General features: G+C 40.7%; 2 protein-coding genes across 5 annotated transcripts in view; one reads left to right on the top strand and one right to left on the bottom strand.

Moving 5' to 3' along the window:
* The first annotated feature begins 248 nt into the window (after window positions 1–248).
* ubac2 (UBA domain containing 2) overlaps window positions 249–24,340 on the top strand; it is a 28,034-nt gene continuing 3,942 nt past the window's right edge. Inside the window, exons 1-8 of one of the 3 annotated variants that reach the window (XM_058379855.1) lie at window positions 249–453; window positions 2,523–2,650; window positions 3,107–3,226; window positions 3,828–3,934; window positions 12,688–12,811; window positions 13,044–13,091; window positions 14,130–14,387; window positions 21,230–21,331. In XM_058379855.1, the coding sequence (XP_058235838.1) occupies window positions 423–453; window positions 2,523–2,650; window positions 3,107–3,226; window positions 3,828–3,934; window positions 12,688–12,811; window positions 13,044–13,091; window positions 14,130–14,387; window positions 21,230–21,331 (918 nt within the window). In that variant the 5' untranslated portion in view covers window positions 249–422. Of the gene's footprint in view, window positions 454–2,522; window positions 2,651–3,106; window positions 3,227–3,827; window positions 3,935–11,156; window positions 11,634–12,687; window positions 12,812–13,043; window positions 13,092–14,129; window positions 14,388–21,226; window positions 21,332–24,340 lie in introns of those variants that run through there. The other 2 variants (XM_058379854.1, XM_058379856.1) reach the window with 2 other exon arrangements.
* gpr183b (G protein-coupled receptor 183b) lies at window positions 5,814–9,479 on the bottom strand. 2 transcript variants are annotated; one of them, XM_058379852.1, is made up of 2 exons: window positions 9,267–9,479; window positions 5,814–8,068 (listed from the first exon to the last, which is right to left on the bottom strand). In XM_058379852.1, the coding sequence occupies exon 2, from the start codon at window positions 8,041–8,043 to the stop codon at window positions 6,973–6,975; it is 1,071 nt and encodes a 356-aa protein (XP_058235835.1). In that variant the 5' UTR covers window positions 8,044–8,068; window positions 9,267–9,479; the 3' UTR covers window positions 5,814–6,972. The 2 variants fall into 2 exon arrangements, with proteins under 2 accessions (XP_058235835.1, XP_058235836.1); XM_058379853.1 differs by lacking the exon at window positions 9,267–9,479 and adding an exon at window positions 8,715–9,023.

Genomic DNA, 24,340 nt, shown 5'->3' with positions numbered 1-24,340 from the left:
CCCATAGAAAGTTTCCGGCCTTGAAAATTCCCAGAATTTTGCAACCCTAATAATTTAATAATATATTTTCTCATTTGTTTGAGCATTTATAAAGTGGACATGGTGCAATTTATTTCAGATTTATTTTAGTTTGGGGTTTTTTCTATCTACTGTTCTCACGGGGCTCGTTTATCTGCGCATGCGCGAGATTTTGCTCTAGCCGTAACCATGGCCGTAACCCTTCAAACTTCGAAAAACGCGTTCTTTTTTCATTGACGAGGTTTGTCCCTCGCCGGCTGCCATTCTGGATACCATTTCCCCGTCTACCTCCTACACCCGATTTTCCCCTTTAACTTTATCAAGTTTCTGTCTATAAAACACAGTGCCTTTGTGTAGCCGGGCTCTTTTAGTTTCTTGTTTATTTGGCGCATGTAGCCAGCACAATGTTCACCACTACCGGGTCCAGAGGGCTGTGTAAGTAAAGCTAAAGTCTCTTCCATGTCGTGTGCGGTTTTAGCGTGAAGGCAGAGACAGCGCTGAGACAGGGGCTGTGTCTAAAAGCGCGTGAGCTCACTGTGTAGGGTGACTAAAGAGCACGCTAGTGTGGTTACTATAGATACTGTAGGCCGTAAAAGGAGCTGCACTGGTTAATAGGGCAGAGTGTGATTTAGGACGCGGCGCTTTGCGCTGTCATTCATTCTGTACTACAGCTGTCAGTCTGCTATCTATCTATCTATCTATCTATCTATCTATCTATCTATCTATCTATCTATCCATCCATCCATCCATCCATCCATCCATCCATCCACCCGTCGATCTATCTATTAATTCATCCAACTATCTATCTCTCTATCTATCTCTCTATCCATTAATTCATCCGTCCATCTATCTATCTATCTATCTATCTATCTATCTATCTATCTATCTATCTATCACGACCGTTTGTGTATCTATCTATCTATCTATCTATCTATCTATCTATCTATCTATCACGACTGTTTGTCTATCTATCTATCTATCTATCTATCTATCTATCTATCTATCTATTAATTCTCCCATCCATTTATCTGTCTATCTCTCTATCTATCTATCATGACTTTGTGTATCTATCTATCTATCTATCTATCTATCTATCTATCTATCTATCTATCACGACTGTTTGTGTATCTAACTGTGTATCTATCTATCTATCTATCTATCTATCTATCTATCTATCTATCTATCTATCCATTAATTCACCCGTCTATCTATCTATCTATCTATCTATCTATCTATCTATCTATCTATCTATCTATCTATTACGACTGTTTGTGTATCTAACTGTGTATCTATCTATCTATCTATCTATCTATCTATCTATCTATCTATCTATCTATCCATTAATTCACCCGTCTATCTATCTATCTATCTATCTATCTATCTATCTATCTATCTATCTATCTATCTATTAATTCACCCGTCTATCTATCTATCTATCTATCTATCTATCTATCTATCTATCTATCTATCTATCTATTACGACTGTTTGTGTATCTAACTGTGTATCTATCTATCTATCTATCTATCTATCTATCTATCTATCTATCTATCACGACTGTTTGTGTATCTATCTATCTATCTATCTATCTATCTATCTATCTATCTATCTATCTATCTATTAATTCACCCGTCTATCTATCTATCTATCTATCTATCTATCTATCTATCTATCTATCTATCTATCTATCCATTTATCTGTCTATCTCTCTATCTATTTATCATGACTATTTGTCTATCTATCTATCTATCTATCTATCTATCTATCTATCTATCTATCACGACTGTTTGTGTATCTAACTGTGTATCTATCTATCTATCTATCTATCTATCTATCTATCTATCTATCTATCTATCTATCTATCTATCACGACTGTTTGTGTATCTAACTGTGTATCTATCTATCTATCTATCTAGCTATCTATCTATCCATCCATCCATCCATCTACCATCTATCTATCTATCTATCTATCTATCTATCTATCTATCTATCTATCTATCTATCTATCTATCTATCCATCCATCCATCCATCCATCCATCTATCTATCTATCTATCTATCTATCTATCTATCTATCTATCTATCTATCTATCTATCTATCACCATTCCTTCCTTCCTTCCCTCCTTCCTTCCTCCATTCCACCATTTATTTCACCCTTCCTTCCAGTCTTCCTTCTTTCCACTCTTCCTTCCACCCTTCTTCCTTCCACATTGCACAGTTTAGAACAATTTTGTGATTTTTCCTACAGCTTCTTTCCCAGGTTTAACAGAGAATGAAAATCACAGCAGTCTCCATGTATTTATTTAGATCACAGGCACCATGTGTTAGTGACGGCACTTAAGCAGTCGTATTAAAGGGATAATTCTCTGTTCTTCCATCAAACCAAAAACAAGATGTGCATGCTGTCCAAAATGTGCTTTCTTACTCTGCACTGTTAATTGATGGGGGCCATTATTTTGACCATCCTGTCAGGAATATGATGTGTGTGTGTGTGTGTGTCCAACAGATAAAGCCCCAGTGTCGAAAAGCCTACTGCTGCTTCCCACTGCCTTCACTGTGCTGCTGCTTGTGGCTCTGCCTCAGTACCAGAAGCTGTTTGTCTACAGTTTGCAGGGGATCACACACCACAGACAGGTCAGTGTACAGCTGCTCTCATCCTTTAGTCATGTGTGTGTGTGTGTGTGTGTGTGTTAGTGTATGTTTACCACAGCATTAGATGTCACAGTTACACGTCTGAGTGGTATTAAAGTCTAAATAAACTTGTGAAACTTCAGCTGAAATTGTGTCTGTGTGTGCCTCTGTGTGTGCCTCTGTGTGTGCCTCTGTGTGTGCCTCTGTGTGTGCCTCTGTGTGTGCCTCTGTGTGTGCCTCTGTGTGTGCCCCTGCATGTACCCCTGTCTCTGCCTCTATCTGTGTCTCTGTCTGTGTCTTTGTGTCTCTGTCTGTGCTCGTGTGTTTCTGTGCCTCTGTCTGTGTTTGTGTGTGTGTCTCTGTCTGTGCCCCCGTCTGTGCCCCCGTCTGTGCCCCTCTGTCTGTGCCCCTCTGTCTGTGCCTCTGTGCACGTGTGTGTGTGTTTCATGTTCACTGTAGTTATGGAGGCTGCTGTGTGGGAGGTTGATCTGTCTGGATGTAAAGGACACGTTCTGCAGCAGTCTGCTCATCTACAACTTTCGCATTTTCGAGAGGCGGTTCGGCAGTCGCAAATTCACCGTAAGTCTTTCCGCATCATCGTGTTTAATAGCCATGTGTAGCAGTAAAACTCTTGCTCCAGCCTGGCACCTGGGTTAATGATTACACCTGATGAAGCGCGCGTTCACGTCAGCCTACGTCTCTCTGCTTCAGGTATTTACACTCGAATGATCAGCAGTGCATGTGCATGGGTGTGAGGTGTGGGAAGCAGGACATTTGAACCAAGCTCATTGTTTACTAATCAGTTACACTCACTTACATAAACTTACATGCATGTACACTCGCAATCATCTCTCTCTCTCTCTCTCTCTCTCTCTCTCTCTCTCTCTCTTACTGTGAAGCTTTTCAGCTTTCAACACATTTTTATGAATCAGTAACATGAGCCAGCATAATTAATTGGAAAAAACCTGATCAAGTGTTTTTAAAGCATCATAAGCTACAAGAGCCAGCGTTTCCATGTGTCCTGGTGTAAAAGAAACAGGATGAGTACAGAATTGGAGGCGTTTCTAATTGGCAAATTAATAAAAACTGGATTTCTTTGAAACTTGGTTTCTTTATTATTTCACCTCAGGATTTTCTTGTGACTCACGTGCCCTCTTGTGTTCACATGTGTTGATGCTAGTCCTTCCTGTTTGGAACCTGGGTTCTGTCTGGATTTCTGGACTTCCTGTTAGTCAAGGCCGTTCACTTCCTGTTTGACCTGCAGGTGGACGTGCTGCCAGCCGGACTGTAAGTCAACAACCGTTTGATCGATCACAGCGATCGGGTTTATCCCAGGTTTATTTTGTTAGTTTGTTCGTGTTTTTGCTTTAGGATATTAAAGATGTTGACTTCCAGAACGAAAATCTACAAATAATTTCCTCACCCCCTTGTCTTCCAAGATTCTTTCTTCAGTCATAAAGAAATGAAGTTTTTCGAGGAAAACATTTCTCCATATAGTGGACTTCAATGGTGCCCGCAAGTTTGAACTTCCACAATGCAGTTTAAATACAGCTTCAGAGAGCTCTAAACCATCCCAGCCCAGGAAGGAGGGTCTTATCTAGCCAAACCATCGGTCGTTTTCTTAGAAAAATAAAAAATTATATACTTTTATGGAGAAGGAAGTTATATGTCGTTGTGTCAGTTTTTTGTTTAACTTTGAGTTATTCCACACACAACAACTTCGGAGCGCTCCCCCTTCTCCACACTAGTAAACACTGGGTCTGTAGCTCCGCCTACATCACATGTAACCTTCCGACGTGATTACGTAGTACCTGGACGCGCATCCCAGAGCTAGTGCTAGACGAGCTTTCGTGGTTAAAAAGAAAATGACCGATGGTTTGGCTAGATAAGATCCTTCTTCCTGGGCTGGGATGGTTTAGAGCTCTCTGAAGCTGTATTTAAACTGCATTATGGAAGTTCAAACTCACGGCCGCCATTGAAGTCCACCATCTGGAGAAAAATCCCGAAAAGTTTTCCTGAAGAAAGAAAGACATGAACATCTCGGATGACGAGGGGGTGAGTAAATTATTTGTAGATTTTCCTTCTGGAAGTGAACTTCTCCTTTAACTACATCTACACATTTAATCTTGTTATTAAATATTTCACCTTGTTATTACTTAGAAACATCATGCAGTTATGTGTCTGTACCACCTGAGTGCGCTGTGTGAGAGAAAGCGCTATCGTTCTTTACCGTTCTTGCTGAGTGCTGAGAAAAACCTTTTGCTTCTAGAATGATTGTTCAGTTTGATAAAACCGTGGTTTATTTTTCTTTTCCGTCAGAATTTTCCCCTGCCTACGTGTTTTTACCCCAACTTTTAATCTTAAAACCCATGATTTGAGCTTTTTCCCATGCTTCTGATGGCTTTGGTCGGCTTTGGTCATGGCTGAATAAATTGAGGTTTGATTTACTGTTCCACATCGGAGGGAATGGCGCACCAGTAGCCTCACATTTCACCACAAAAACACGCATTAAAGCCCACCCCAGAAATCGTTTAAAACCTATTTTCACCATTAAACCGATAAATGTTTGTCTTTCTGTAATGTAAGCAGCTTTTAATACTTTGGTTCCACTTTGACGGGTTAAAAAATAGAGCCATTTTTCCAAAACGCTGTTTTTGACAGCTAAGCGTTATCGATCCAATCCAAGAAAAACTGTGGTCCTGTAAGCAATGACCAGTGTGTGTGTTACTTTTCCGTAACACAAAAGTTTGCCGTCGCTAGTCCTTATTCAAAAGGGTTAATATTCGAATTTTGCTTAGCTTTGGATTTTGTTTTCATTATTTTTTTGTTAAATAAAATAGTAATCACTTGTTTGAATAAGAGGCTTAATAACAATTATAAGCTACACGTATACTGTAGAAAAATTACACACAGATGACCAATTTAATTACTATTGTTGGTGTTTATTTGAGTTATATATAACTATTTTAAAACTTGTGTTCAAAATAGTGTTAAAAGTGTGTATTTTTGTAAAGGTACCTAAAGACGGTGCTCATCACACACAGCTCATCTGATGCTAAACTGGTCACTATGACCCTTAGTTAGCTTCATTATCCTAGTAATTCCAGTGACGTTTTACGTTTATATTTGGCAGACCCATTTATCCAGAGGGGCTTTACAATTTATCTCGTTTTTGTACAACTGAGGGTTAAGGGTCTTGCTCAATGGCCCAGCAGTGGCAGCTTGATGGACCCAGGATTCAAACTGACAACCTTTTTCACAAGTCTAACAATTTAACCACTAAGCTACCACATCCGTCATAAAAAGAAAGGTATTTAAAAAAAAAGCAAACATGTCCTAGTTCTCGACTTCATGAGAGATAACAGCATGCTTATGTTTTTTGCTTACGCCTGCTTAAGAAGGTTCGTCGGGACTTGATGTAACAGATGCTGAATACATTTCTCAAAACCGGCTAATTTCTCGTGTTTAAGCAAGTGTCTAAACAGACGTATTTTGCACAGTGTTGCACTATATTTAAAGTAGCGTGGTTTGACATTAATTCATGGCTTATGGGACGGCGAAAAAGTCACTCACAGGGGTGATGCAGATGCACATGGCTGTCCTCTAAGAAGCTGGATAGGATCACTAATAACTGCTTCATGAACTTTCATGTCATTTGGGTTTGGATAATATGAGACACCATAAGATCGCAGATGACTCGAAAATGCTGTATTAAAAGTAAAAAAAAAAAAGTGATCTAGTATTTGAGCTTTTCTAGTGGTTTGTGTACATAAAATAGAGTATACAGTATATTCCTGTCAGAAATCCCATACCGTTGACATCTGTTTGATCAAAATAAATATAGAATTTAATCACTGATGTTTACTGCTAGGACACATTTATACATTATACATATGCATACTGTGTACATATTAAATGCATGTGATATGTGTACATTGACATTTCCTCTAGTCTTAGCATACTATAATGGAAAGATCTACTGTTGCAGCTCCCCTCAGTTTCTGTGAATGGCTCAGCCTTCCTAACAGAGTTTCTACTAGATCCCTTTTCTCAAAGGAAAGTCTCTTTTTATTTTGGTGAAAGTTCCCCCTGTGGGGGCACAAGGTTGTAAACTAAGATAACAGACACTCGACAAGTGGTTAAAACAGCAGTTAAAGTTTTCCTTGAAGTTGTGAAATCTATGTATGAGAACTTGTTTTGGTGTGAGGAAACCCTTCATGTGAGTTCTGCCTTCAGAAATCACAGTACAAATCGGTCACAGTCATTTCAGACACATGTCAAGATAATACGTCCAGTCCGAAGCCTGCCACGAGGTGTGTGGTGGTTCAGGAATTTTTCTCGATGGCATTTAGGGTGAGGTGTCTGTTGTGGTGGGTTAAGTGGGTTTGTTGTTCATGAGTTCCTGAGCTGTCACGTGAACTTGGTGGTGCACTGGAGAGCGTCGGGCTGACGTGGCGTTTCAGCAGGTTCAGCACTTTTTTCTTGTAGCCGCTGCAGGCAAAGAAGTAAACAAATGGATCGAGGCATGCGTTGAAGTTCATGAGACACACGGTGAAGTGCAGAGAGATTTGGAAAGAGTGCAGCTCTTCGCAGTCCGGCTTGTACGTAAGCTTCCGGATCATGTACTGGAGCAGGTCTATATGGTACGGGCTGAAACACACGACAAACACCAGCACCACACCGGCGATCACCGACCGTGCCTTATGCGTCCTTCCGGATCGTTCGGTCAGGCGGTTGGACTGGGCAGCTAGCCGCAGTCTGTGTGAGAGCGCTGAGTAACACAGGAGGATTGTCCCCAGTGGGATCCCATAGCCCAAAACCACAGCACCGATCAGCATATAAGGTAAGCCTTGGACAGTTTGCTCGAAATTAGGGTACTCCATGCAAGTAATCTTGCCATTATGCTCCTCATGAGTCAGGGGCATGGCCAGCAACGGCAACGTCTGTGCCAACACCAGCACCCACATTAACAAACAAATGATCTTTACATTCCGTATTTTTCTGAGCCACGCACACTTCGGCCGTAGTGCTACAGAAACGAAGCGATCCACAGCGAGGCAGGTCATAAAATTAACACCTGCATAGGAGTTGAGGTAGAAGAGCAGAGCTACGACCTTGCATAGTCCCTCTCCCATGGGCCAGTGGAAGCCCAGGGCGTAGTAGACGGCCCTCAGCGGCAGCGCCATGCAGAAGAGCAAGTCTGACATGGCCAGGTTGGCTGAATACAGCGTGCTGGAGTTTAGCTTGGTCATCTTGGTGTAAATGACGTGCAGCGCCAGACCGTTTCCCAGCAGTCCCACTAGACAGATGATCGAGTAGGCCAGTGGCATTAGCACACGTGCCACTTGATAGTGGGAGTATAGGTTGGTGCAGGTGGAGTTCGCCAGTTCAGACATCGTCACAGACTGGTAAATCAAGAGACTGAAATCGGAAAGGGAAATTTGGATTGTAAGTTTAAATTTGGAAGCAAAACAAAGTCTACACACTTACATTCTGTCTATTTAAAATAATATAAAGTTATACAGATGTAAACTCCAGAAATCCATTTTTAGAAAGCTGAAACTTTTAACCACCCAAAGAAACCTTACTGCGTTCTGTTATTTTTTTTTTGTAAGAGTAGGATGAGCTCTTTTGTACTTTTCTATGTTTAATCAGCTTTTGATTGCGTAAAGCTTCTGCATTTGGTTTCTGTCGGCTATCAAAGTTTTCCTCCAGAACCTAAAGCATGGCGGAATTAAAAAGATAATCTGTTAGTAGGACTAAGGGTAGAGCTTCAAAGGAAATAACCCACTTTCACAGATTACAGCTTTGAACATACATATTTTCCCCCCTCCACACACATTTTTTTAAAAGAATGTAGTCAACAACAATATCCCGCATGCAAAAGTATTTACCAGACGAATGACATCTCCATCACCAGTACATCCTATACAAAGCAAAATAGTAGAAAAATAAAAGCTAACGAACAGGCAGGAACAAGGCTGAGTGCCGATAAAGAAACATCTACAGAAAACGCATCTCCAAAAAGCAGGCTGAATTTAGTTCTGTAAAAAGTTCTGTACATTACCTGAATTACATGGAAATTGTCGTCCCTGTATAAAGCGACCGAACACACAGTGCCGTCTTATAGAATGAGATAAATGCTGAAATGATCACAAACTGATGCCCACTCAGTGACGGCAGAGAACGTGTATGGTATTTCCCCCTTGAAAAGGTCTTTTTTACACATGGCAACAAACTATTTACTCATGTTTACTAGTAACGGTCACCGACAAACTGATTATTCTTTTGGTTTACGAGTCACTCGCACGTATACATGACCACAAAAACTCCTTATGCCAGAAAAAAAGCTGAACATCCATAATCAATTATGTTAGCGCAGAAAGGTTCCTTAAAACATTTGGTTTAAAAAAATAATAAGAATAATTAGTTAATTATTTAATTTGTATTTTTGATTTCTGTTTTTTCCTCAAAAATTAAATGATCCAGGTTTATTTATTGGCAGTTTATTAAGCTATTACATGTAATAGTCATTTTGCTGATACATATTTAGTTAGCATTTGAAATTTAGCTTCTTCTTTTTTTTTTTTTATTCCCAAGCCCAAAAAATCACACTTACCAAGCAGTTGAGCATCAGCTTATTCCTCTGATCAGGCAATGCAGAGCTCCTTGTGCATCTCAAACTCAGACATGCCTCACTTTCTCACACTGTCTATATATACCTCTACGTGTATATGTTGCCCCCTCCCTTATGGTTATAATTGCTGCTCTCATGTATCTCGACTAGACATTACTCCAAGGCAGGTTGAAGCTATAAAGAAAGCTCTACCACATCCTTTCCTCTTTGTGCTGATATCGTTTCTCCACCTCCTCCTCCTCCACCTCCTCATGACATGAGGGAGGCAGTTGGGGTTTTGGAGAAGTGAAACTCATTCCTCAGACAGCTCGACATTAATATGGAAACTAATCCGAAGGGCATATTTAATGGTTTTTGTCGGCGATCTGATTTCACTTTTCAGCTCGCAAAATAAGGTGATTTAGATTTCTCCCACCATTTATTCTTATCTTTCTTCTTGCCGATCTTTTTACTGCAAGACAAATCGCGTTGATTTGAATGCGTTCATTCCGAGAAGTCGAACATTCTATAAAGAGTGGAAGGAGTCTCTAGTGTCAATTGTCAATTGTTTCTAGTGGCAGTGCCACAGCACAAACCAGGCAAGTTATCTTAGTTTTCTTAGTGCCGCTGAGAATGGAACAAAGAAACGATTGGTTAAAGGTGCTGAGTATGACGTTTTTAGTTTGTTAGTAAATAGAAAAATTGTAATCGTTGCCAAATTGCTGAGGAACCTTTACATAACCTTTCAATTTTTTTCCCACTAATTTTTCTCCTCGGCATCATGCCCTATAGTATTTGTAGATACAGTGTATAGTGCAGTTGCTGATATAATAAGCTCCAACTCTTCTGTGGATGCTTTCCACTACATTTTCCACCGGTGGAGATTTGTGATCATTCAACCATCAGCTACGAGGCTTAGTGATGTCAGAGATGTTGGGGTGAGGAGGCAACAGTTTGGGGAAGAACCACAACCACACCAAAAGGTATAATGTTGGGGTTTACACAACAGTTTGCCTTGATGTTCTGCGTATTTACATATGTAAAGTAGTTCTATTGGTGACTAAAGTCTTCAGACATGCTGTAGTCTTTATTAATCTCGTGTGGCAATTATTTTTTTTCCTCCAGTTTAACGTCATAGTATCTGACAATGGAATAAAATGTTCCTCTCTGTGGTTCGTACTCTCGCTCACTCTTCTCTTTTATCCAGAATTCACATTTCTGGGTGTTTCCCCTTTTCATGTGTCGCTAGTGAGTTTGATTCACTCGATCCCTGCTTAAAGAAAATAAGGCAGCGCTTCAAACCAGGTCACGGATCATACTCGAAGCGAGTTGCAGAGGCAGATTCTGTCGATCAGCCATTTTTTGTTAACCGCAATATTCTTGCGTTCCTCATTTCAACCTATTTCGCAATTCAGATTTGCATCACCATTCGAGCATGCGCTTTCATCCTTGTTGAACTTGAGGTGTCCTTTTAACATGACCCCCCGTCACCGTGTCACTGGTTCCCCACCAGAGCCGTTTGGAAAGAATTCAAAAACCAGTGTGAATGTTTTCCTGTGTGTGTGTGGTGTGTTCTTGTAGTTCACCTGCACATGAAGTTACAGAGCTTATAGCAACGGGTAGGGGGGGGGGGGGAGTGTGGTTTTCTCACTTTGTACAATAAGCGTACTTGTGTATTTATAAGGAAGGGAAGCTGAGGTGAACAAAAACCTGAGTGATTGAACCCTGTTTATTCACACATACAGCATAGGTGTGGCTATGCATCTCAAAGTGAAAATGATGAAAACAAACTGAAACATATATAATGTCAAACTGCAAAAAAATGGTGGCACAGGGCAGTGGGGTGAGCATAAAAAAATATATATATATAGTGTCATGGAAAGTTAATTTTTCATGATACACAGCATGTGCTACACTATTTCTGCTTGCTAGTAAACCACTAGTAAAATGTTAAAAGCCTCTGATATTTAAATGACGATTCGCATTTTTTTCAACAGTCCAGAGTAATGGAGAGTGTGGGAAAGAAGCGAGTGCAGGCAGATTGGAATGGGTGGAGAAAGGTGTCGGGAGTTCCGTGTGATGGAAAAACATCGGCGAGAAGGTGTACAAGACAGTGGTGGGACCAGCCATGCTGTATGGTTTAGAGGCAGTGTCACTGAGGAAGAGAGCTGAAGATGTTGAGGTTCTCTTTGGGCGGTTGGACAGGATTAGGAACGAGTACATCAGAGGGACGGCTCATGTTGGACGTTTGGTGGACAAAGTTAGGGAGAACAGATTAAGATGGTTTGGACATGTCCAGAGGAGAATCGGTAGGAGAATGTTGGACATGGAGCTGCCAGGCAGGAGGCAAAGAGGAAGGCCAAAGAGGAGGTATATGGATGGAATAAATGAGGATATGAAGCTAGTGATGGAGATAGATGATTCGCTGTGGTGACCCCTGAAGGGAAAAGCCGAAAGAAGAAGAGCGTATCTATTAAACACTGTACTGCACTAATTTGGTCAGAAAAACTGTTAGCTAATCAAATATATCCTCTCTTCAGCCTCTGTTTTACTTTAAAAGATTATATTATGCTATTAAAATAAAGTAAGCTAGCTGACATGAGGCTAGTAGTAGCTAAAGTTTCTGGAAATCTAGCTAACAGGGTAACTGCTATAATAGCTCATTTTCCTGCTTGTGGCTGTAGTCAGCTATAACAAGTAAGCTAGCTAACATTAGGCTAACTGTGTAAAGTAGCTCATGTCACTAGCAAGCAACCCAAGTGTTTAGCCTAAATATAAGAAATAAAGCCCAGCAGGTTAATTATTATTTTGTGTAAGCATTCGTGGTTAACTATTTTGCTGTGTAAACAAGTAGCTAAAGATGCTAGTAAATGAGATAACTCTAGACTTACACTGTGTAAGCAAATAACATAAATTGCTAACTAACATAAGGCAAACTTATACCTAAAGCCACTAGCAAGATATCAAACTTTAAGGCTAAATAATATAATGAAGCTAGAAATTGCCAGGGCTTATATTGTGTAAATAAAGCTGACCGCAAAGTAGCTAACTTGATGCTAATGATGATATGGTGTAAATAAGTAAAGTATCTGGCTAGCAATAAATTAGATATTATTCTGTGTAAACAACTAGCTAAAATCACTAGCGAGTTAGCTAGCATTATGTTAATGACTGTGTTGTGAAATCTACTGAACATTATTATCTAGAAAAACTGTGATGTGTTATAAATAATATGCATTTTATTTTGACTGATGTGGTCTCTCTCTCTCTCTCTCTCTCTCTCACACTCTCTCTCTCACATTCTCTCTCTCTCTCTCTTTCTCACACCTCCCTCCTCCTCTTTCCCCACCTCTCACACTCTCTCTCTCTCTCACTCTCTCTCTCTCACACACTCTCTCTCTCTCTCTCTCTCTCTCTGTCTCAGGCTTGGTCCAGTCTTTGCCCTCTTCGTGCCTTTCTTCTGTTCCATCCCTCGTGTTCAGGTCACTCAGTTGGTGCGCTACATCTCGATCAGCAACAAGTCTCTGGTGTACATTGTGGGCCTGCAGGTTAGCTGTGTGACTTTCCGAAGAGCATTAAACCCGATCATGATAATGATCACACACTCTGACACCCCAGCACAGACACCCACAGCTACATATATTGTTCCATGATGCCTTCTATCAATAAATATCATGTAGTTTCATTATCTCTATTAAGGAGGCCTAAAAGACTCCTATATGTCTTGGAAATTGTGTTAAATAATCACCTCCGTTAATTTCATGTCTCTGTCTCTATCAGTTGCTGACCTCCAGCACGTACATGTGGGTTGTAGCTCTTAGCGGATTGGTAAGTAAAAATCCTAATTTAATGCTTTGAAATTTCAAACTGCCAGAAAAAACTCTCACTGAAACCACATCTGTAATCTATACATCTTTACAGCTTTTCACCCAGAATTGCATTTGTAGTGTTTGTGATCAGAATGATAGTTTGGGGTTAGCATCAAATCATTTCACACGTCTTACCACTAGCAGAAGTCATAGAGCAACATCATTGGTTTCGTTTTTAGATGGTTGATTTAAGGAAAAAAGTTTTTGTACAATTTTTTTTGTGTGTGTTTAGAATTTGTCATACAGATATTCTTAATACAAGTAATGAACAAGGTCATACATGGTTAGGCTAAGATGTTAATAGTGAAAGAAATCAAGCTAATATCATTTTATGTTTAAATACCACAGTTTTAACTGCCTCCATGCTCTTATTCATCTCTAGAATTGTCCTGATAAATCACATTACTATACACCCATCAGGCATACACCTGCCTAATATTGTGTTGGTCCCTCTTTTGCTTCCAAAACAGCCCTGACCCGTCATGCACTGTGTATTCCGACACCTTTCTATCAGAACCAGCATTAACTTCTTCAGCAATCTGAGCAACAGTAGCTCGTCTGTTGGATCGGATCATACGGGTCAGCCTTCGCTCCCCACGTGCATCAATGATCCTTGACCACCCATGACCCTGTCTCCGGTTCACCACTGTTCCTTCCTTGGACCACTTTTGATAGATACTGACCACTGCAGACCGGGAACACCCCACAAGAGCTGCAGTTTTGGAGATGCTCTGATCCAGTGGTCTAGGCATCACAATTCAGCCCTTCGTTGGACTCGCTCAAATCCTTACGCTTGTCCATTTTTCCTGCTTCTAACACATCAACTTTATATAACCTAATATATCCCACCCACTAACAGGTGCCATGATGAGGAGATAATCAGTCTTATTCACTTCACCTGCCGGTGGTCATAATGTTATGCCTGATCGGTGTATATTTGTGTCTTAGTCATACTGTCTGTGCTATAGTAACATGTTGGTGATGTTTATGTGTTCAGGTCTCAGGCATGCTGTACTACACTAACGTGATGGCTCTCCAGCAGTTCCTGTGTGTACCGCAGTTGTTGGCACGCTGCAGCTCTCGGCTCCTGGAGCCTGTGTTCTCGGGCACAGAGCCACGTGCCGAAGCTCCAGTGGGGATGGGAGCCACGTTGGACATCCAGCGACAGCAGCGCATGGACATGCTGGACCAACAACTGCTGCTCTCACAACTGGCCCAGCTCAGGAGAAATGCCCAGCAGCCACCACCACAGCAGGTACTGTTTACAATCCCTGATACGGAGAATTTACATCCATCATATTTATTTTACTAACTGTGAGCAAGATGTTCAACTGAGCACTTTATTAGGAACACCTACACCTGTACAACTTCTCATTAAACGTAATTATCTAATCAGTCAACCATGTATCAGCAGTACAGTGCATAAAATCATACAGATATACACTAGCAGCTTTCCTAGACATGCTGATCTCCTGGTATTTTCACATCTCTAGAGAATGGTGCAATTAAAAAAGCCTTCCAGTGAGTGTCAGTTCTGTAAATAGAAAATGAATCGAATTCAACTGACGTCAGAATCAACAGAATGGGGGGAAAATGGTGATCTCAGTGACGCTGACTCAATGGTGGCATGTTTTTTAGTGTCAGACAGGCTGGATTGAGTGTTTGAGGAATCTCCTGAGATTTGGTTCTGCAGGCTGAAGAAATAAGAGAGAGGGCTTACAGGTTAAAGCTGAAATAACCGCTCTTAACATCCGCGATGAACAGAAAAGCATTACAAAATGCGCAAAACCTTGAGGCGGATTGATCAAAACTGGTTAAAATATCACGGTCAAGATCACCCCCCCCCCCGGTTTTATTAAATATAAATATAATATTTCTATATTTTTTTATAAAAAAAAATATATTTTTCTTATATTTTCTTCTATTCTTTTTTGATTTGTCCAGAATAATTTTAGATTAATTTTGAGTAAGTACAATTATCATATGACTAGTTTTTAATAGGTGAAAATAATTTTACAAGATGTCTGTATTTTGATGTTTTTCTATTATCTGTGTGTGTAAAACTGTTAAAAAGCTGACGAGCAGCAGCCGTCCTTGTGCACGAGAAAGCGTGAGCACGTTAGTGTGAACGTGAGGGTGAAGGTGCATGTGTGTGTGTGTTAGGTGTTTGTGCATTCATGTGTGATTTCTTTGCTGCGATTTGCACTGCACTTTGCCACAAAGCACAGAAACACGACAGGTACTGCAAGTTTCTGCCAGTCCTTCGTTTTATCATTTGATCACTCATCCAGCTATAAGCCACAAAGGGGAACTTTCAGCCTGACCACAGTTGAACAGCGAGCTCACGGTCTTGTCAACAAAAACAACAAAAATTGGTGATGATCCTGTTCACACAATTTATACTCATCTGCTCAGATTTACAGAACAGTCCGGACACGTTTACTGGTAGTTTGCAGCTCAGTTTGGAAAGTGAGGATGCAAATCTTGCTCCTAAAAAAAGAGAAGGTAGTTTCAATGTTATGGTTTAGTCATAGTTGCACTGTGGTTACCATGGTACAGTAGTTTTAGTTAACGTGAACATGAAACCTCAGTGGGCATCAGGTACTCTCAAGAAGACATGGAGCAACCCTGATCTCTGCCTGTTGCTTAGTGGCAGAGGAAACGATTTGTTTGCAGATATTTCTAATAATAAACTGCAAGGGTTCTAATAGAATATTAAATCATGATCAGGAAAAGTATATATAAAGATGTATATGTATATGTAAAGATAGGTACTGATGTGTGGATAAATACACTCTATAGCAAAATATTTGTAGCCACCTGACCATCACACCCATTTGGAGTTCTTCCTAAAACTGTGCCACAAAGTTGAAGGTAAACAATTGTACAGAAAATCTTTGCATGCTATAGCGTTACAGTTTCCCTTTACTGGAACAAAACCTGTTTCATTGTGACAATACACCTATGCAAAAACCCCTGAGTTCCAGGAAGACGTGATTTGAGAAGGTTGGAATGGCAGAACTCAAGTGTCCTGACTGCACCCCAGACCGCCTTACTCTATATCAGTGTCTGATCTCACTATGATTAGATTAGATTTCATTTTATTGTCCTTGTGCATGGGTACAAGGCAGCGAAATGCAGTTAGAATCTAGCTAGAAGTGCAAAGCAGTAGTGAAATATAAATACACTACTCACAAAAGTTGAGGATATTTGGCTTTTGGGTGAAATTTATTGAAACAAAAGCCAACAGTGGTGGGTATACCACAACAAAAAATGTCAATGTCTCAATAATTTGTCATGTACCCTTGACCATCAATTACAGCTTGACAACGACGTCTCATGCTGTTCACGAGTCGACTTATTGTCTGCTGAGGCATGGCATTCCACTCTTCTTGAAGGGCGGCGCTCAGGTCATTGAGGTTCTGGGGTGCAGGGTTACGAGCCTCTACACGGCGACTCAGCTGATCCCATAGGTTTTTAGGTCTGGAGAAAGTGCAGGCCACTCCATCTGAGGTACCCCAGCCTCCAGTAGCCGTTCCCTAATGATGCGACCTCGATGAGCAGGAGCATTGTCGTCCCTGAAGATGAAATTAGGCCTGTGTTGTTCATGCAGGGACACAATGACTGGATTAATGATGTTATTCAGGTAGTATTGGCTTGTCAGTGTACCATTCACAAGATGTAGGGCAGTTCTGTATTGAGTAGACACACCTGCCCAGACTGTAACACCACCACAACAGTGGCTGATGCATAGCGCTCTCCTTGACGTCTCCACCATCGTTGTCGGCCATCATTTCTGCTCAACGTGAATCGACTTTCAGAGAACAGCACTGAGGCCCACTGGTCCCTCGTCCAGCGTAAATGCTTCCTGGCCCAACGCCTGTGCCTGGTGGTGTGGTCAGGTACCCTTCCAGGTCGTCTAGCACGAAGACCACACTGATGTAAACGGTTTCGAATGGTCTGACGTGACACTTGGGTGTCTCTCACCTCCCTTAAATGTGCCTGGAGTTGAGTGGCATTCATCATCCGGTTCCTCAGGGCACTGTTCACAATGAAGCGGTCATCAACGTGGGATGTGGCCAAAGGACGTCCACTTCTATGCCTTTCTGTGACTCTTCCAGTCTCTCTGTATCTCTTTCACAGCTCAGTAGCCACTTCCCTCTGAGAACATCCTGTTTGAAACCTTGCAATGGCGAGGTCCTGTTGATCAATTGTTAGGTGTCGTCTTGGTCTCATGATGTCAAAATGTGAACAGCATGATGAAGAGGACTGTTTAAATACCAATTCTAATTAAACCAGAAAATTTATTGGTCAAATCATGGATCAAACACCAGTTGTGAATTTTGCCGTTAATCACCTTGTTATGCAAAAAGTACTGAAACACTGAACAGTTGGACATGTGCATTCAAAAGTGTAGAGAAGGTCAAATTAAGTTCACCTGTAAAGGTTATAGTGCATTTTAGGTGCATCCTGAAATTTCACCCGAAAGCCGAATATCCTTAACTTTTTGTGAGTAGTGTATATGTGCATGAGAGAGAGAGAGAGAGAGAGAGAGATTGTGTATGACCATGCAGAATATTTATGGACATGCATAATATAAATATATATGAATATGTAGAGAATATACAGTGATGTATTGCAGTTTTGAGGGGTTTATCAGTATAAAGGAGGAGATATTACCATCGGTGGGGGGTTAACGGGTTGAAGAGTTCAGTAAGAAGACCAATGTGTTGTAAAAGCCTTTCCTTAACCTGCTAGTCTTGGGCCACATGCACCTAAACCTCTTTCCAGACAGTAGGAGGGTAAACAGTTTATGGGCTGGGTGAGAGATGTCCTTGACCATGCTGCGAGCTTTACTTAGACACAACTTCATCTGAATGTCTTCAGTTGCGATAAGTGGGGTCCCGATAATGCTCTGGGTAGTTTCCTCCATCCTCTGGAGTGCATTCCATAACAGACTGAGATACGGCTGGTTAGGATGCTCTCAACTGCACAGTGGGAGAAGTTCTCTAAGAAAGCTGAAGAAAGGCGTTTATTCCTCAGTAATTTCAGTTGCTGGTGAGCTCTGAACGCTCTTGTAGTGGAAATACAAAGATGGGAAAGCCTTCCCAGAAGAGTGGAGCTCATTATAAGAGCAGAGGAGGAATGGGATGTTCAACAATTATGAGGTGAACACAAACCTTTGGCCACACAGTGTGTGTAATGAAGTTACAGTAACCTACTATATTACAGTCATGGTAGTGTCCTGGCTGTAAGGCAAAAGTTGTTTCACGCTTTATCAGATTTTACTTCTATCAAAAATGTCTTGCTATGGTGTAAGACAAATAAAAGACAATATTTAGTGTTTGTATATAAATCCACTGTTTTGTCTCTTTATAAGGACGCTTGAGACTGGGCTTCATATGTCCACGATATACTGATTATACTGATGGTGTTAGGTTAGGCAGCAATTATTGAAATTGATCATGGCTCAGTTCTCCATGTATTATCTGAGAAAATGCAGATGTTTTTGTACAAGAAGCTGTTTTGAGTGATTCTAAGCTGAGATAGTATTGCATGTTCTTACTTTCTGCTTTCTTTCAAACCAAAAGGAAGTAAGTAACTTCCTGTGCATGTGTGCACATTGTGCACATTGTGGACACTGGCAAAGTAACTGATTAAAAATTCTCATCCAGTAATTGATCTCATGCTTGTTAAACCTGCTGTAGTGTACAACTGTGTCCAGCAATTTTTATTCGCATATGACACGAATCACTGTCGCTTTGTTATCCAAATGAACCTCATTTTATCATGAGCCTAAATGTTTTCGTTTCATTAACTTAATCTAGTTTAGCTTAGTATTCAGCTTTATTGTTTCTGACGCATTTACTAGTATTTACTACTATTAGATACTTTTCTGCAAGGGCGGAGGAGACAGAACATGAAGGTTTGGTTTGTTATCTGTTTTTGGACTTGTTCTGTAGCCAATTAAAAACCGGTGGGTAGAATTTTAGGCGATAGTGTTGCTTGGGGAAAAGATAAACATCTTGTTGACCAAAAAGTATGATTTGTGCAATTGTTTGCGCAAGACAAACCCGAACGAAAACTTTCCCCCGGTTGCATAAGTTTGAGAACCGCTAGTTTTATTCATGCCCTCGTACATATGCTATTGTGAATGGCAATCCCAAGTACGTTATAAGCTAACAGCACTACAGTGAAGAGTAAAGGTCAAACAAAACACTTTCTCTGAAGGGGAATCTGTTGACTCACATTTATGGGAATGAAATTTTTTTATAGCGTAACAGCACCTTGAGAAGGGCGTGGAGATAAATTACAGGGAGAAAAAATATCACACAGGGGAATTGTGTTTAGAAAAAGCAAAGTGTCTTGTGACTCACAGCCAGAAATTTCTGGTTCTTGGACCATCCCTGACGCCGTACTGGAAAAGTGGGAGGATGTCATAAGAGGTTTCTGTGTATCCTGTGTTTCACAGGAAGCCATGCAACACACTAGGGTGTATATGCCATATTGCAGCTTGTGACATGCAAGATCAGTATCTTACACAGAAATAAAAGATTGTTCCTTAGCAGCACTGCATCTTTCAACCACTTGTCGTTCTTCAGACCACTTTTGGTTGTTACTTGCTATTTTGGAGATCTAGCAATCGCAATCTGGCTCTGATCTTGCCCATTTTTCCTGTTTCCAACACGTCAACAACCGAGTGCTGCCTAATCCCAACCTCTGACAGGTTCACCCTGTAATGAGATAATCAGTTACTCACTTCGACTGAAAGTGGTTTTAATGTTTTAGGATTGTAAATCCATTTGTATCCAGCTTGATAAACGAGGCCTAATTGTTAACTTGGAGCACTGGGGAAGGATTTATTTTCATACAGCAAGAGAAATGCATCATTTACGCAAAATAGTTATGCTTAACGTTATATTCAGATACCTTTAAAAAGAAATGTTAAAAATAACGTAGAAATCTATTCTTGGTCAGGAGTTTTTCCTCCCTGCTTTTCTGTATAAATTCAACGCATGAATTATTGTTGATGCCGGATATAGTAGAAAGGCGTTACTAATTTGTGCAGTGTGGTGAAGCTGACATTTAGTTCATGGAAAATACCGGTCATTACTCGACAGCAGTCAGTCAGGTACTAAATGTTGTGTATACTTTGTGTGGTGATGTTGTTCCTCTTTCGACATTGTACTGTACAGTGAAAACAAAACCGGTGCTCCATTTCAACAGATCATACTATTTTTAATAATGTACACCTGCTCAGGGACAAAAACTCCTACTGACCAGTTTCGGTGAGCCTTTGCCTACGATAGCTTCAGATTCTCGACATGGTGCCGTCGTATCAAGTTCGATGCGTGGTGCACTCTGAGATTACAAACATGCCACGAGATCACAGATTTTCTCCGTTTCTGTCCTGCATGGTCATGGTTTCAGATGTTGTGAGATGTGTGAGTGTTCCTAATAAAGTGGCAGGTGAGACAAAAAGAGGGCAGATTTGGCCTCACGTCAGTGTGATCTTACTAAATGTCAACTTTTTGGGGGGGAAATAGTGCCGAATCTAAACCAGGCTTAGAGCAAGGTGATTTCTAGCATTTTCAGGATCTTTGGACAGTTCAGTTCAATTTCATTTGTATAGAGCTCTTAACGACGGAATATTACAGGAATATAGAAAATATAAAATTTCAAAATGTAAACTGTCCCTGAGACGATACGAGGGAGACACCTTGAGAGGAACCAGGCTCAAAGAGTATGATTGTAAACAGTGTCCTTTCTGTAACTCTATAATCCAGTGCAATTTGAGTAACCAAGACGTCTTCAATGATGGAGTCTCCATTTTACCTTTTTTATCTTAATCCTCATCTTGCTTCCGTTTGTGCGACAAAAGTCATTTTGTTGTAACACTTGTGATATTTGGGCTCTGTTAAAAAAGAGGAAGGAAGTAGTAGTGCTTACAACACAGGCAGACACACACATTCTCACACACACTATATGGCACAATCTGAATTATGAACTGTCATCCTTTTGAACTCGATTTGCACTTCATTTCAAAAGGGTTTTTTATTTATTTATTTATTTTTATTTCTATCTCTTCCACAGCAGGGCGGACTCCTCGACCGATTCTTCCCAGGTCTGCGACAAAGAGGTCAAAATGTCAATCACATGCAGCCGCAATCAGTGGACACACCAGTGGCTGAGGAACAGGTCAGGAGACAAACACACACAGTCACAAGCACAGGCAGTAAAAATGTCTTGAACAAGTAAATACGTTGATGGCGTCGCATAGAGATGCATAGAAGAGGATTCGGCTCATTTTTTTAGTTTTATATTTTGCTCACCCAGAAATGAGCTCCACCCACAGGTACGACTCGACTCGACTCAATTTCCTGTTAAGCCAGAATCATGTACAAACAAAGAGGTAGGGTTGGTTAAATGGAAAAGCGGAAGACTTTACAATGCTTTGTGATTGCACCAAAGGAATCTGCATATCACAAACTGCTACTTTATATAACAGTGGGAATCGTGAATAAACATCTACATTTTACATTTTCATTTCTGGCATTTGGAAGATGCTTTTTTCCAGAGTGATGTACAAGAGTGCTTTAAGGTCTTTATCAATGAATTCATTAACACCGGTTCAATAGGTCACAGACTTAGGATACCATCAGCCTAAAAACTGTGTTGGGAGGTTGTTGTATTTTTAAATCAACATACAATACATAAAACAAACAGGGAAAATAAAAGCTAGTTTAGGTGCTTCACGAGGAGGTACGCTATAGTGCCAAAAGTTTTGGAACACCCCTCCAAATCATTGAATTCAGGGGTTGGGCTCGGCCCATTAAGTTCTAGTGAAAGGAACTCTTAATGCTTCAGCTTCATACCAAGACATTTTGGACAATTTTATACTTTGTAGGGAACAGTTTGGGGATGACCCCTTCCTGTTCCAACATGACTGTACACCAGTGCACAAAGCAAGGTCCATAAAGACATGGATGAGCGAGTTTGGTGTGGAGGAACTTCATAGAATCCTGACCTCAACCTGATAGAACACCTTTGGGATGAATTAGAGCGGAGACTGTGAGCCAGACCTTCTCGTCCAACATCAGTGCCTGACCTCACAAATGCACTTCTAGAGGAATGGTCAAAAATTCCCATAAACACAATTCTCCTAAACCTTGTGGAAAGCCTTCCCAGAAGAGTTGAAGCTGTTATAGCTGCAAAGTGCGGGCCAACTCCATATTACATTCATGTGCATGTAAAAGCAAATGTTCTAGTTTTGGTCTGGCTCACAGTCTCCTCTCTAATTCATCCCAAAGGTGTTCTATAAGGTTGAGGTCAGTGAAGTTCCTCCACACCAAACTCGCTCATCCATGTCTTCATGGACCATGCGGAAGGGGCCATCCTTAAACTGTTCCCACAACATTGGCAGCATGAAATTGTCCAAAATGTCTTGGTATGAAGCTGAAGCATTGAGAGTTCCTTTCACTGGAACTGAGGGGCCAAGCACAAGTCCTGAAAAACAACAGTGATTTGGAGGGGTGTCCCAAAAGTTTTGCCAATATAGTGTAGGTCTTCATCCGGCGTTTGAAGACGGTCACTGACTCGGACTCTGTTATATGTTACTTAGGGATACATTACTATGTTATACAGATACTACAAAGGGTTATTATCATGTAGAGATATGTAAGTAATACGATGCTGAAAGTAGTGTGAAAGTCTACTTAAAACCACAGTGACGTCCAAGCTATTGCTTTTCTCACATTTCTAATCTTTGCGACCATATTTTCATGAGAAAGAACGTCCTCAAGAGAAGTTTTCCACCTTTTTCACGTCATTGATAAAAATCTAATGAAAACTGTACTGCAATTAAAATGGAATAATTGGGTAGATTCTCCTTCCATAAATGCGTCATGTAACAGATAATTTCACCACATATTATCCGTTGTTCTTCTTGTTTTTCTTCAGGGGCACCACAGTGAATCATCCGATCCACATACTTGGTACAGATTTTACCCCGTATGCCCTTCTTTACGCAACTCCCCCCCCATTTTATCCGGGTTTTTGGGACCGGCACTGAGATTTAACCCATTTCCATGACCGTAAATCAAACCCTGTCTACGACAATGAGAGTTCAAGCTGTATCGAAAAAACAAAAAGAGATTATATCAAAGGATCATTAACATATAAGATGATTATCAAAGGATAATTAACATATTATTTTGACCCAGAGTACAAAGGGTTAAACTCTGGCAATCCCCCGAGTTTTAACTCGTCCGTTGGTTTCAGTTTTAGTCAGCGAATTGCTCTAACTTATCAAAAAAAGCTACGACATATTCTCAGAAAACAACCGATGACAAAAAGTGATTAATGTCCTTAGTATAATTATCAGTAGATGAAACCCCAACATGACATCCTGTCTAGTAGTGCCTTCGGTTTCTGGGATGGTATTTAGTGCTCTCTGCACCGCTCGCTTCATATATATCACGTGTTGATAACATGTCCCGGGTGATTCGTACCCCGAGAAAACAAGAAACGCACATGCCTTAGTGTTGCATTAATGTTTTGACTGAGTGTCGCTCGACATGAACGACGTGCAGCAATGTAGTAGCAGGTGGTGAAGCGTGGAGGAGTTTCCCCTCGGAGTCTGTGCCAGAATTGGTTAGACATTTGAGTAACAAATGTCACAAAACATAACTGAGCACCTTCACACTTCTAGTGAAATTATCAGATTCTTCAAGTCTTGTTTTGCATGTCTGTTCCAGAAATGACGTGAAGAGACAGTCACGCCGAGTGTGTATTGAATGATGTTATTCCTGATACTCATCCCTGATGCTTTAGTGTTCGGTGGATTAATAAATTAGAGAAAAGTGAAAGTTTGATTTCGACTGAATCATCCCTCCTGAAAACGCTGAAAGTTTCCTGATTTAAATGAGTTAAAAGCTTTACACCGATCATGCATAACATTATGACCGCCTGCCTTATATTGTGTTGGTCCCACTTTTGTTGCCAAAACAGCAAAACCTTTCGAGGCATGGATGTCACTAGATCCCTGAAGGTGTGCTGGCACCAAGATATTAGCAGCAGATCCTTTGGACTTAAAGGATACTTTTGATGGATACTGACCACTGTAGACCCTACAAGAGCTGCAGTTTTGGAGATGCCATCACAGTCGTCTAGCCATCACAATTTGGCCCTTCGTCAAAATCCTTACGC

This window comes from Hemibagrus wyckioides, linkage group LG26, assembly GCF_019097595.1.
Source record: "Hemibagrus wyckioides isolate EC202008001 linkage group LG26, SWU_Hwy_1.0, whole genome shotgun sequence".
In the NCBI taxonomy this organism is placed as follows: Eukaryota; Metazoa; Chordata; class Actinopteri; order Siluriformes; family Bagridae; genus Hemibagrus; species Hemibagrus wyckioides.
Note: the sequence above shows the minus strand (reverse complement) of the source record. Positions and strands in the feature narration are given on the sequence as shown.